At 39.5% G+C, this 12,313-nt stretch overlaps 3 protein-coding genes across 6 annotated transcripts; 2 read left to right on the top strand and 1 right to left on the bottom strand.

Annotated features, from left to right (window-relative positions):
• The first annotated feature begins 1,052 nt into the window (after positions 1-1,052).
• LOC9325926 (MLO-like protein 2) lies at positions 1,053-4,406 on the top strand. Of its 2 annotated transcripts, none has more exons than XM_021011348.1 (15): positions 1,053-1,151; positions 1,256-1,390; positions 1,574-1,631; positions 1,752-2,011; positions 2,097-2,213; positions 2,313-2,373; positions 2,450-2,613; positions 2,685-2,779; positions 2,866-2,915; positions 3,001-3,041; positions 3,134-3,307; positions 3,418-3,453; positions 3,539-3,606; positions 3,685-3,745; positions 3,838-4,406. In XM_021011348.1, the coding sequence occupies exons 2-15, from the start codon at positions 1,268-1,270 to the stop codon at positions 4,249-4,251; spliced, it is 1,722 nt and encodes a 573-aa protein (XP_020867007.1). In that variant the 5' UTR covers positions 1,053-1,151; positions 1,256-1,267; the 3' UTR covers positions 4,252-4,406. The 2 variants fall into 2 exon arrangements, with proteins under 2 accessions (XP_020867007.1, XP_020867006.1); XM_021011347.1 differs by having other exon boundaries at positions 1,053-1,169.
• On the bottom strand, positions 4,330-7,950 carry LOC9328698 (G-type lectin S-receptor-like serine/threonine-protein kinase At1g11300). 2 transcript variants are annotated; one of them, XM_021011346.1, is made up of 8 exons: positions 7,854-7,950; positions 6,102-7,454; positions 5,905-6,012; positions 5,646-5,824; positions 5,351-5,561; positions 5,030-5,267; positions 4,811-4,940; positions 4,330-4,731 (listed from the first exon to the last, which is right to left on the bottom strand). In XM_021011346.1, exons 2-8 carry the CDS (start codon positions 7,387-7,389, stop codon positions 4,423-4,425), a joined length of 2,463 nt encoding a protein of 820 aa, XP_020867005.1. In that variant the 5' UTR covers positions 7,390-7,454; positions 7,854-7,950; the 3' UTR covers positions 4,330-4,422. The 2 variants fall into 2 exon arrangements, with proteins under 2 accessions (XP_020867005.1, XP_002889861.1); XM_002889815.2 differs by lacking the exon at positions 7,854-7,950 and having other exon boundaries at positions 6,102-7,527.
• LOC9328697 (pentatricopeptide repeat-containing protein At1g11290, chloroplastic) lies at positions 7,661-11,437 on the top strand. 2 transcript variants are annotated; one of them, XR_002329190.1, is made up of 2 exons: positions 7,661-10,492; positions 11,261-11,437. XR_002329190.1 is itself a non-coding variant. In XM_002892589.2 (1 exon), exon 1 carries the CDS (start codon positions 7,904-7,906, stop codon positions 10,331-10,333), a length of 2,430 nt encoding a protein of 809 aa, XP_002892635.1. In that variant the 5' UTR covers positions 7,661-7,903; the 3' UTR covers positions 10,334-10,677. The 2 variants fall into 2 exon arrangements, 1 of the variants encoding a protein (XP_002892635.1); XM_002892589.2 differs by lacking the exon at positions 11,261-11,437 and having other exon boundaries at positions 7,661-10,677.
• The last annotated feature ends 876 nt before the right edge of the window (positions 11,438-12,313 follow it).

The raw sequence follows: 12,313 nt of genomic DNA, 5'->3' as shown, positions 1-12,313 counted from the left end.
TGAGAACTGCAACCCATTAATCAAACCTCTCTTCTCAGCTTTATTGAGCAAGTGCGTGAGACCTTCGGTACAAAGAATGAAAAGGAAGGGTGATAGTGGGTCACCTTGTCGTAATCCCCGCTGAGGGACCACCAAACCATACGGCTGCCCATTTATCAGAACCGTGTAGGAGACAGATTTAACACAAGTCATAATCCAGTTTACCCAAATGACATGAAACCCTAATGCAATAAGCAGATTTTCCAAGTAGCTCCATTCGACACGATCAAAAGCTTTGGACATGTCAGTTTTTATGGCCATAAACTCCTTGGAAGTTGCATTGTGAGTCCTTAGGCCGTGGACAACTTCATGAGCAATCATAATATTGTCAGAGATAAGCCTTTCCTCAACAAAAGCCGATTGATTCGGAGAGACAATCTTGGACAACAGGGGCTTCAATCTCGAGACAAGGATCTTAGAAATGACCTTATACATGACTGAACAAAGACTAATAGGTCTGAGATCCTTCATAGAAGAAGCACCAACCTTCTTGGGAATAAGGCATAATTGTGTGAAGTTCCATTCTCTTTCAAAATGACCTTCAGAAAAGAACCTTAAAACCTCTTCAGTGAGATGGGATCCAACAATGTCCCAGTACTGCTAAAAAAAGAGTCCTGTCATACCATCATAACCCGAGGCACTAGCGGATTTGATAGAGAAAACTGCTTCTCTAACTTCTTCCTTGCTCACCTTCCTCAACAAGGAAATATTCACGTCATCAGTGATCCTGGGAATGAAGTCATGAAAGATCTCTTCACAGTTTTCCGGGTAAGAAGAGGAGAAAAGGTCAAGGAAATACTATATACCAAAAAAAATGGAAATGTTATATACCAAAAAAAAAAAAAACACCCATGATTGACCACAGTAAAAATCAAAATAAAGTAGACCAAAAAGAATAATGGGTACGGTGATAATTGAGGAGGAGTCGTCGCTCGTCACATGAGGAACAACGACAAAAGAAAGTCAAAACTTTGAAGCTTTCTCGAATAAGCCTTCATTATTACAGTCTCTCGTTGCGGGTCTTATCTTCTTCTTCTTCCCTCTTTCGTCTGCTCTATATTATGACCTAAGAGAGAAGTTAGAGCAAAAGAAGAACACGAAACTCTGACTGCGTCTCTCTCTCTCTCTTCGTGTGTTTCTATTTTTATCATTATATATAAAAAGACAAGATCTCTGGTCTGGAAAGAGAAGAGTCTTATTTGGGGTTTTTTCTTAGGATTAAGCTCTAATGGCAAACCAAGTAAAAGAGCGGACTTTAGAGGAGACCTCTACGTGGGCAGTAGCTGTTGTTTGCTTCGTCTTACTATTTATTTCGATTGTCCTCGAACATTCGATTCACAAAATTGGAACCGTAAGTCTCTCTTAGATTTGTCCTTATTTCAAGATTCCCCTGTTTCGTGTTCTTGCTCACTGTTTCAAGATTCCCCTGTTTCGTGTTCATTTGTTTAGTTCTTCTCCTATCACTATCATCACTACTAAATCTGTGAATAACGCAAATCTCAGCTCATTAATTTCCTTTTTTATACCTAAACAGTGGTTTAAAAAGAAGCACAAGCATGCTCTTTTTGAAGCTCTAGAAAAGGTCAAAGCAGGTAAACTATCTTTATCTACCTAACTTGATCCATTCATTATTAACAAGCTTCTTATCTTTTTCTACTTAACTTGATCCAATAACAAGCTCCTGATTTTTTTATACTTAAACTTCATTTTAGAGCTTATGCTGTTGGGATTCATATCACTACTGCTCACAGTTGGACAAACACCAATCTCAAATATCTGCATCTCCCAGAAGGTTGCAAAAACAATGCACCCTTGCAGTGCCGCTGCAGAAGCTGAAAAATACGGCAAGAAAGACACCGGAAAGAAAGAAGATGGAGATAAACCCGGTCGAAGACTTCTTCTTGAGCTAGCTGACTCTTATATCCATAGAAGAAGTTTAGCCACCAAAGGTTATGACAAATGTGCAGAGAAGGTAACTAATAATCTCCCATATATATAAATCATTCTCGGCTTGTTAAATCGATCGAAATTTGATTGCAATTGATGGATTTACTCAGGGGAAAGTGGCTTTTGTATCTGCTTATGGAATCCACCAGCTGCATATATTCATCTTCGTGCTCGCTGTTGTTCATGTTATTTACTGCATTGTTACTTATGCTTTCGGAAAGATCAAGGTAACATTTCTTGTGATTTCCGCAGTTGGTAAGGCGAGAATCAAGAAATTAAAGATTGCATGCAAAAGATTTTTATACTTGTTTTCTTGAGTATTGCAGATGAGGAGGTGGAAGTCGTGGGAGGAGGAGACAAAGACAATAGAGTATCAGTATTCCAACGGTATGTAAATATGAGTATTCGACAAAATTTAAACACCGGAATGGGAGATTTACGGTGGATAATTCTTGTTATGCAGATCCTCAGAGGTTCAGGTTTGCGAGGGACACATCTTTTGGGAGAAGACATCTCAATTTCTGGAGCAAGACGAGTGTTACACTATGGACTGTGTGTTTTTTCAGACAGTTCTTTGGATCTGTCACCAAAGTTGATTACTTTGCACTAAGACATGGTTTCATCATGGTAAGGAATTTTTTCTTTTTATCTATTGTAACATTTATCTCTCAAGACAATGATCCAACTACATTTTTCAGGCACATTTTGCTCCCGGTAACGAATCAAGATACGATTTCCGCAAGTATATTCAGAGATCATTGGAGAAAGACTTCAAAACCGTTGTTGAAATCAGGTTTGGATCTTATAACGATTTTTTCTTTTAGTCTTAGCAAAGCCAATTTGGATATTTTGTCTTAAATCTTTGCCAACTTTATGCAGTCCGGTTATCTGGTTTGTCGCTGTGCTATTCCTCTTGACCAATTCACATGGTAATGTTCATTGCTTACCGCAAAAATTACATCATAGCTGCATCAATAGTCGCACAAAACTGAAATTGGTTTTCTTTTGAAACAGGATTACGTTCTTACCTCTGGTTACCATTCATTCCACTAGTCGTAAGTACAACAACTCTTAAACCGATAAAACATTTCTTCGATTTGGTCTTTTTTTGCCGCCAGTTCTTAACAGAATGAGAATATAACTGCAGGTAATTCTAATAGTTGGAACAAAGCTTGAAGTCATAATAACAAAATTGGGTCTAAGAATCCAAGAGAAAGGTGATGTGGTGAGAGGTGCCCCAGTGGTTCAGCCTGGTGATGACCTCTTCTGGTTTGGCAAGCCACGGTTCATTCTTTTCCTTATCCACTTGGTCCTTTTTACGGTACAATACTTATATCCTTCATTGCTCGTTTATTCAATCTCTTTCGGGTTTTTTTATTTCTCTTAGCCGTAGAATAAACTCATGAGTACCAAAATTTCTTCACTTTGCAGAATGCATTTCAACTTGCCTTCTTTGCCTGGAGCACGGTAAGCGAGCCATTTCATTTTATTTTAAAACATCGCTGTTTCAGGCCATACTAATTGTTATGTCATAAATTTTCTGTATTTGCAGTATGAATTCAATCTCAATAATTGTTTCCATGAAAGCACTGCAGATGTGGTCATTAGACTTGTAGTTGGGTAAGCTAACATTATCTTGACAGTTGATTCTGAGAATTTGTCCTTTAACTATAATAACCCTTTTTATAAATCTTGCAGAGCTGTTGTTCAGATACTTTGCAGCTATGTGACTCTTCCACTCTATGCTCTTGTTACTCAGGTACTACACAAAATTATTGTTACATCGATACCAGATTTTGGATATATGATATTTAGTTTTTTGACACTGTGTTTAATGAAAATTGTGTGTAGATGGGTTCTAAAATGAAGCCAACAGTATTTAACGATAGAGTAGCCACGGCATTAAAGAAGTGGCATCGCACTGCAAAGAGCGAGACTAAACACGGAAGACACTCGGAATCCAACACACCTTTCTCTAGCCGTCCAACCACACCAACACATGGCTCATCTCCAATCCATCTCCTTCACAATTTCAATAACCGGAGCGTTGAAAGTTACCCAAATTCTCCTTCTCCTAGACACTCGGGTCATGATCATCATGAACACCACTTTTGGGATCCTGAGTCCCAACACCAAGAAGCTGAAACTTCCACACATCATTCTCTTGCGCATGAAAGCTCAGAAAAGAAGCCTGTTCTTGCATCTGTGGAACTTCCTCCTATAAGGACTAGCAAAAGCTTAAGAGATTTTTCTTTTAAGAAATGATGATTCTTGATTTTGTATTTGGTTTCGTACAGTGGAATTTGTTATATGAACGAAAATTTCTTGTACATACTAGATGTATAAGACATAAACATCTATATAAGATAGATGATATATTATACTCTGGGAATGCTTAAGAGTTTCACGAATTACACATACATTTTGGCTCTGGTTCTAACGTCCTGTAACATCGGTGATGGTGACATTGTTGATAGAGTCTTTAGGGTCACTGTTCTCAGCGGACTCAGCTTCTGGAACATTGTTCCTTGATATAAAAGCAGGCTGTTTTGGTTCTGGAATGTCTGCAATCTCGCTGCTGAGCATCGAACACACTGTAGAAACACTCGGCCTATCATTAGCAGCTTCTTGCACACACAAAAGCCCAATGTGAATGCATTTGTGTATTTCTTTCTCAAAGAGGTGGTCAAAAATCTCAGGATCTACCAGACCATTAATCTCCCCTTCGTTCCAGATTGACCATACCTGTAAAACAGAGGAGCTTTTATAGCTTAAGAATAATCACAAGAGAGTTAAGAAACTTAGTAGAGTTAGGTAGACTCACATAAGCTAAAAGAGTCGAATTTGAGTTTCTTCTTCCACTGATAATCTCTAAGAGTATCACTCCTAAGCTGAAAACATCAGATTTCTCTGAAAACAGTCCTCCCATTGCATATTCAGGTGCCATATAACCGCTGCACGATACATTTATTAGTTTTCTCGGTTTTGTGACTATCTTAATGGAAAAAAAAGATGTAAGATATGGTCGAATGGGGCTACTTACTATGTTCCAACGACCCTTCGGGTGTTTGCTTCACCTTCATTCCCTGGGAAAATCCTAGCCAACCCAAAATCAGATATTTTCGGAATCAGATTCTCATCTAACAAGATGTTGCTAGCTTTCAGATCTCTATGAATGATTCTCAGCCTAGAATCTCTGTGAAGGTACAGAAGCCCTCTACATATTCCATTGATTATGTTAAACCGCGTCTTCCAATCAAGAAGTTTTGCCCTCCTTGAGTCTGAACAACACATTAGCTTCTGTTAGTTGACCTGGTGATAACATTGAAACAGAGTTTAAGAACAAAAGATAGTAATAAATTACCAAAGAGATAATAGTCTAAGCTTTTCTTGGGCATGAACTCATAGACTAACATCCTCTCTTCTCCTGCAATGCAGCAACCAAGTAATTTCACCAGATTCCGATGTTGCAACTTAGAAATCACAACCACTTCATTAACAAGTTCCTCAAGCCCTTGCCCTGATGCTCGTGACAGCCTCTTCACAGCAATCTCTTGCCCCTCTTTCAACTTCCCCTGCATCAAAAAAATGATAAGATGATTGAAACCTGTTTCCCAACCGAAAGACTTATTGCTATAACCTATAAGAGTCATACTTACCTTGTAAACAGGACCAAAGCCACCTTGTCCAAGCTTATTTCTGAGAGAGAAATTATTAGTTGCTTCTGCTAGCACTTGAAACTCAAACAATGGTAGCTCTTTCAACTTTCCTTTATTACCACCAGCTAAAGCTTCCACTCTCTCAAAAATCTGCTCTGCATCTCTTCCTTTCTTTTTTGCTGACACCAAATGCAAGTTTTGTTAAAATTAAAAATTCCAACGCTTATAAGAAGCAAACATAATTTTGTTAAACACTGACCTCTTTTCTTCATGACAATCTGTCGTGCCAGAAGAACACAAGCTGCCACAACAAAAATACCGCCTGCCAATGATGTACCGATCAAAATTGGTCGCCTGTCCTTTGTTTCTATTTGAGATTGGGCAAGAAATAGCAGAATTAATATAGCTGCAATCACCAATGTAAGAATGTGAGAGAAGTTTTGGAATAATACTTACTGATTTCTGAATGTGCAAGACGGATATAAAGATCCAATCCACTAGCAGACAACTCCTGCGAATCAACTAAGCTTCCATTCCAAATCATGCAGCCATATCCTAAGCCATGAGCAGCAGCTATACAAGAACATGTCTGCAAACAAGTCCTTAAGCATTCTGGTTCGCTTGCTTCGGATCTTCTGGCAAAGTCAGGCAATTTCATTCGCCGCAGCCTCAAAAACCCATCAGCACTCCCATTATTGTTCTGTCTTTCACACTGCAAAGGGACCCTTCTTGTGCATCCACCACTCCAGTTTCCATTGTTCCACTCTATAAGGTTCCTTGGCCTAAACCCTCTAATGCAAGAACAAGGCGGGTTTTTCCGAGGATTGCAGGTAGCGAATTCTCCACATCGCCTGTAGATGTCACACTCGGTTGCCGGAACTTGTAACCCGACCGTCCAGTTTCTCCTAGCCTCACTCCAATCTCTTCGGATCACGGATCCTCTATAATCCATGTAGAAGTATCTCAAAGTTGAATCATTAGCATATGACATGGTGACAGATCCATTGGTGTCATCATTAACTATGAATCTATAAAGAAAAACGCCCGCATATACATCTGGCAAACCATTAAACATCTGGCCATTCCACGGGCCACTTCGCCACACCGTACTGTTATTATTATTATTATTCATAATGAAGAGCTCTGGATATGCAGCAAGAACGAGTGCAGCAGTGTAGCTCCCTGGCGAAGGATCCGAAGGGTTTTTCCAAGAAGTTATCGTGACGTTTCCTCCTCCGGTTCTTGCGTTTGTCCCAACCAACATATTTGGCAACCAAGAATCAGTAGGATACTTGAAGCTCTCCCAAAGATATGCATCACTACTCGCCTCCTTTAGCACGAGATTCCCGGAATCCAGAAGCTCAGCGACAGTAGAATTGGCATGAGCTTGAGTAGAGATGTTAGTTGACCATAGAACACGCCTCTGACCATCAGTAACTACGAGATTTCCATCTTCAGATACTGAAATAACTCCAGAGGAGTCATTAGTCGGTTTATCTTTGTTGGCAACCCATATCACAGTTTGTACAGATATACTGTTATACCATATACCAGCATATCGACTAGTGGAATTAACAGGGCTGAAGAAACCGAACCTGAACGTGCTAAAGCTGGAGACTATCGTCTCGGAATCATTGAGCTTGCCGGAAAAGAATGTTCTTTCCTGAGCCAGAGACACGCTCAAGAGGAAGCAAGACAGTACAAGAACATAAACGAAAGGACTCAAGCTCTCATGAAGTCTCATAGCTTCAGTACCAGCCTCTCAAGAACAGTCCCAATTTGGTGTAGCTTTTGTTTTCTTAATATTTCCTGAAACAACACAAACCCAACCGATCTATAAATAGCAAAGATCTCAGCATTGAATGTAACATTTAACAATGGTAGGGTTACGTTAAGTGATTCTGTAATGTTGTGGTGATGATTAAAATCTCAAGAGAAAAGTCCAAATATTGTTAGAAAGGTCAAGTCAAGCGGCACTGTTCTAAGATTATGATGATGCAAGATAAAAGATTCATCATTTTTCTATTAATGGCGGTCTTTCTACGTCTGATTGACCAAAATTGGCCCGTCTATTACGACTTGGTCTTCTTCACCTGAGACGAGTGACTCACTTCACCGTCTTCCCCGGAATAAGCTCACGTCACTATCAATTCAATGAAAACCAGACACTGAAGATAAAGTATATTAAATCGAGAGAAGTTGTTGGACCTGTAAGAGAAGGAATTGTTGGTAAAGGATTGATTTTGCAGAACAAAACCATGAGCTCTCAATTGGTGCATGTCTCCACAGTGTCTCAAATCCCGCCAATTTCGTCGAGCCATCGTCACTTTCTCTCCCAGAGAAATTATATTCCGGCTAATGTCTACGAGCATCCAGCGGCTCTTCTTCTTGAGAGATGTTCTTCTCTGAAAGAGCTTCGTCACATTCTGCCTCTCATCTTCAAGAATGGTCTTTATCAGGAGCATCTTTTTCAGACGAAGCTTGTCAGCTTGTTTTGTCGCTATGGCAGTGTCGACGAGGCTGCTCGTGTTTTTGAACCCATTGATAAGAAACTCAATGTTCTTTATTACACGATGCTTAAAGGGTTTGCCAAAGTTTCAGACTTGGATAAAGCTTTGAAATTTTTCGTTCGGATGAGGGATGATGAGGTAGAGCCTGTTGTGTATAACTTCACTTATCTCCTGAAAGTTTGCGGAGACGAAGCAGAGCTTAGGGTGGGAAAGGAAATTCATGGGTTGTTGGTGAAGAGTGGGTTCTCGTTGGATTTGTTTGCCATGACTGGACTTGAGAATATGTATGCCAAGTGTAGGCAGGTACATGAGGCCCGCAAGGTGTTTGATAGAATGCCTGAGAGAGATTTGGTTTCGTGGAATACAATTGTGGCTGGATATTCACAGAATGGGATGGCGAGGATGGCTTTGGAAATGGTTAATTTAATGTGTGAGGAGAATCTGAAGCCTAGTTTTATCACCATTGTCTCTGTTTTGCCTGCTGTCTCTGCTCTGAGGTTGATTCGTATTGGCAAGGAGATTCATGGGTATGCTATGCGGGCTGGATTTGATTCTCTTGTCAATATTGCCACTGCTTTGGTTGATATGTATGCGAAATGTGGATCTCTGAAAACTGCTCGACTGCTCTTTGATGGGATGTTAGAAAGGAATGTTGTTTCATGGAATTCAATGATTGATGCGTATGTGCAGAATGAGAATCCTAAAGAGGCAATGGTAATTTTTCAGAAGATGTTGGACGAAGGAGTGAAACCCACTGATGTATCTGTCATGGGTGCTTTGCATGCTTGTGCTGACCTAGGGGACCTTGAGAGAGGAAGATTCATCCATAAGTTATCGGTTGAGTTGGAACTTGATAGAAATGTTTCTGTAGTGAACTCTTTGATATCCATGTATTGCAAGTGCAAGGAAGTTGATACTGCTGCTTCTATGTTTGGGAAATTGCAGAGCAGAACCATTGTCTCTTGGAATGCAATGATATTAGGATTTGCACAGAATGGACGTCCGATCGAAGCTTTGAATTACTTCAGCCAGATGCAGGCTCGGACAGTGAAACCAGACACGTTTACTTACGTGAGTGTGATAACTGCTATCGCAGAGCTGTCAATTACACATCATGCGAAGTGGATTCATGGGGTGGTTATGCGAAATTGTCTGGATAAGAATGTGTTTGTCACAACGGCTCTAGTCGACATGTATGCGAAATGTGGTGCTATCATGATTGCAAGATTGATTTTTGATATGATGAGCGAGCGTCATGTGACAACCTGGAATGCTATGATTGATGGATACGGGACGCATGGAATTGGGAAAGCTGCTCTGGAGTTGTTTGAAGAAATGCAAAAAGGCACCATCAGACCAAATGGTGTCACATTTCTTTCTGTAATCTCTGCTTGCAGCCACTCGGGTTTGGTGGAGGCAGGACTCAAGTGCTTCCATATGATGAAGGAAAACTACAGCATAGAACCATCGATGGACCACTATGGAGCAATGGTCGATCTTCTAGGTCGGGCTGGGCGGTTGAATGAAGCATGGGACTTTATTATGCAGATGCCCGTTAAGCCGGCTGTAAATGTATATGGTGCCATGTTAGGTGCTTGCCAGATTCATAAAAATGTGAATTTCGCTGAGAAAGTAGCAGAGAGATTGTTTGAGTTGAACCCGGAAGATGGTGGGTATCATGTGCTTCTTGCAAACATTTATCGTGCAGCTTCAATGTGGGAAAAAGTGGGACAAGTTAGAGTTTCAATGTTGAGACAGGGTCTGCGCAAAACTCCTGGCTGCAGTATGGTGGAGATAAAGAACGAAGTTCATAGCTTCTTCTCTGGAAGCACAGCCCATCCCAGTTCTAAGAAGATTTATGCTTTTCTTGAGAAGCTGATATGCCAAATCAAAGAAGCTGGTTATGTTCCTGACACAAATTTAATCCTCGGCCTAGAAGATGATGTTAAAGAGCAGTTACTGAGTAGCCACAGTGAGAAGCTGGCAATATCTTTTGGACTCCTCAATACAACTGCGGGTACAACTATTCATGTAAGAAAGAACCTGCGAGTTTGTGCTGACTGTCACAATGCTACAAAGTACATTTCCCTTGTGACCGGACGGGAAATTATAGTACGAGACATGCAACGGTTTCACCATTTCAAGAACGGTGCCTGTTCGTGCGGAGATTACTGGTGAGATGACCCCCCACCCAAAACATTGATGACATGTATTTATCCGGGAGAGAAAACTAATCTGAGGGAAAACAAGACCTAGTCTGAAGTAGAGGCCTTCGTAGAGGTTTAAGCTGATCACTAATGATGATATGAGAGGAAAGTCTCGTTTGGAAGCGTCCAGGTAAAAATACATTCATTTTTGCATCCCTTTTTTCCCTTTCTTTCATTGTTGTGGAATTGGTAGCGGAAAAAGTTTTCTTTCTGGTAGATAGATTATATGCTACAGAGAGTACAATGTACAAACATAGAAAAACTCAAATCATTGAATATTTTATGTACTATCAGACCAGGGCCGGTCCAAAGTTTCAAAATTTTCTTTGATACCCTACGCATAACTAAAAATTTAGGCCTTTTTGTTAATGTAAAAAAAAAAAATTCTCCCAAAAAAAATATTTTATAATGTGAGACCCTAAGCGATGGCTTCACTTGCTTGCCCTCCGGACCGGCTCTGTATCAGACAAAGGCTTCTGTTGGACATAGACAGGGAGTTAGCCCTGAGACTTATTGTCCGGGATCCGCTCCGCTCCGATCCGAAAAACCGGATATCCGGGTCGTCCGGATATCCGGGTCGTCCGGATCCGGATCTGGATAGTAAAATTTCGGATCCGGATAACAAGAAAATTCAGTAACGGATATCTGGATCCGGGTATAAGAGTGATTGGGCTTAAGATATATATAGATGTTGGGCCTTAAGTTTGTAAAACATATGTTAAAGCCCACTTTGTTACCTCTTTTGCAATACACGTCGTTTCAACTCCACCTAATTAATTAGCAATCTAAATAACAAAAGTCACAGTAGCTTCTCGACGAAACCAATTTGGGTAATATTACAAAGTAACCAAATTTTGAGTCAAAATTAAGAAACTAACCATTGTCAGTTTTTTTATAGGTAACTAACCATATGACGGCATATTAAAAAACAAAAATGTCCTTGCAAGTTGAACCATGAGCAAGCTTATGCGGAGAAAAGAGTAATAGATTTTGAGAAATTTCAACAAATCGCATGAAACGTGTTAAAATAGCATGATATTTATAAAAACAATGACATTTTATAACGTATAGTTATTCAAAATAGCATGTTATATGAACCAATATCATTTCATTTGAAAAGTTGAACCATGAGCAAGTTTATGCGAAGAAAAAGTCATAGATTTGAAAAATTTCAACAAATCGCGTGAAACATATTAAAATAACACGATATTTATCAAAAAAGTGACATTTTATAATGTACATTTTGCAAAAATAGCATGATATATAAATAAATATCATTTAATTTGAAAAGGAACCGTGCGAAACAAATTAGTAACATGATATATATTATAATAGCGTGTCAAACAAAAAAAATATCGATTAATATTAAAAAATAACGTGAAATTTTACAAAATTTATTCATTCTCGCAACAACCATGACCAAAATATAGAAAATGAGTGATCTTTGACAGATCAGATGTATACAGTGGTAGTGGTAGCCGTGAGGAAGGTGGTTATGGCGGAGGTGATGATGGTTTTGGAAGAAGCGGTGGTGGTGTTCGTCGCGAGTGGTGATGGTGGTGTCGTACTCACAAATAGTAACAATGATTTTGTTGTAGTCGTCGTTCTTCCGTCGCGAAAAGGAGAAGAATGTGGTGGGTGATGATGATAATGGTAGATTAAATTAGTAACAATGATTTTATTGTGGTCGTCGTTCTTCCGTCTCGAGAAGGAGAAGAATGCGGTGTCGTAGTCGTTAATCGTTGGAAGTTCTTCATCACATAATCATGTGAGTGTTTGTGAGATTTTTAAAAATAACATGTAATAAATAAATGGGTATAAAAGTAATTGTAATTGAGGAGAGAGTATGTCTTCAGACATCATGGTTAGTTTCTCAATTCTTTTCATATTCATGGTTAGTTGATGCATATTCTCTTGACTCTTCTTCTCCATTATTTTTTTTTTTTAATTT

This window comes from Arabidopsis lyrata (genome assembly GCF_000004255.2).
Source record: "Arabidopsis lyrata subsp. lyrata unplaced genomic scaffold ARALYscaffold_1, whole genome shotgun sequence".
NCBI lineage: Eukaryota > Viridiplantae > Streptophyta > Magnoliopsida > Brassicales > Brassicaceae > Arabidopsis > Arabidopsis lyrata.
Note: the sequence above shows the minus strand (reverse complement) of the source record. Positions and strands in the feature narration are given on the sequence as shown.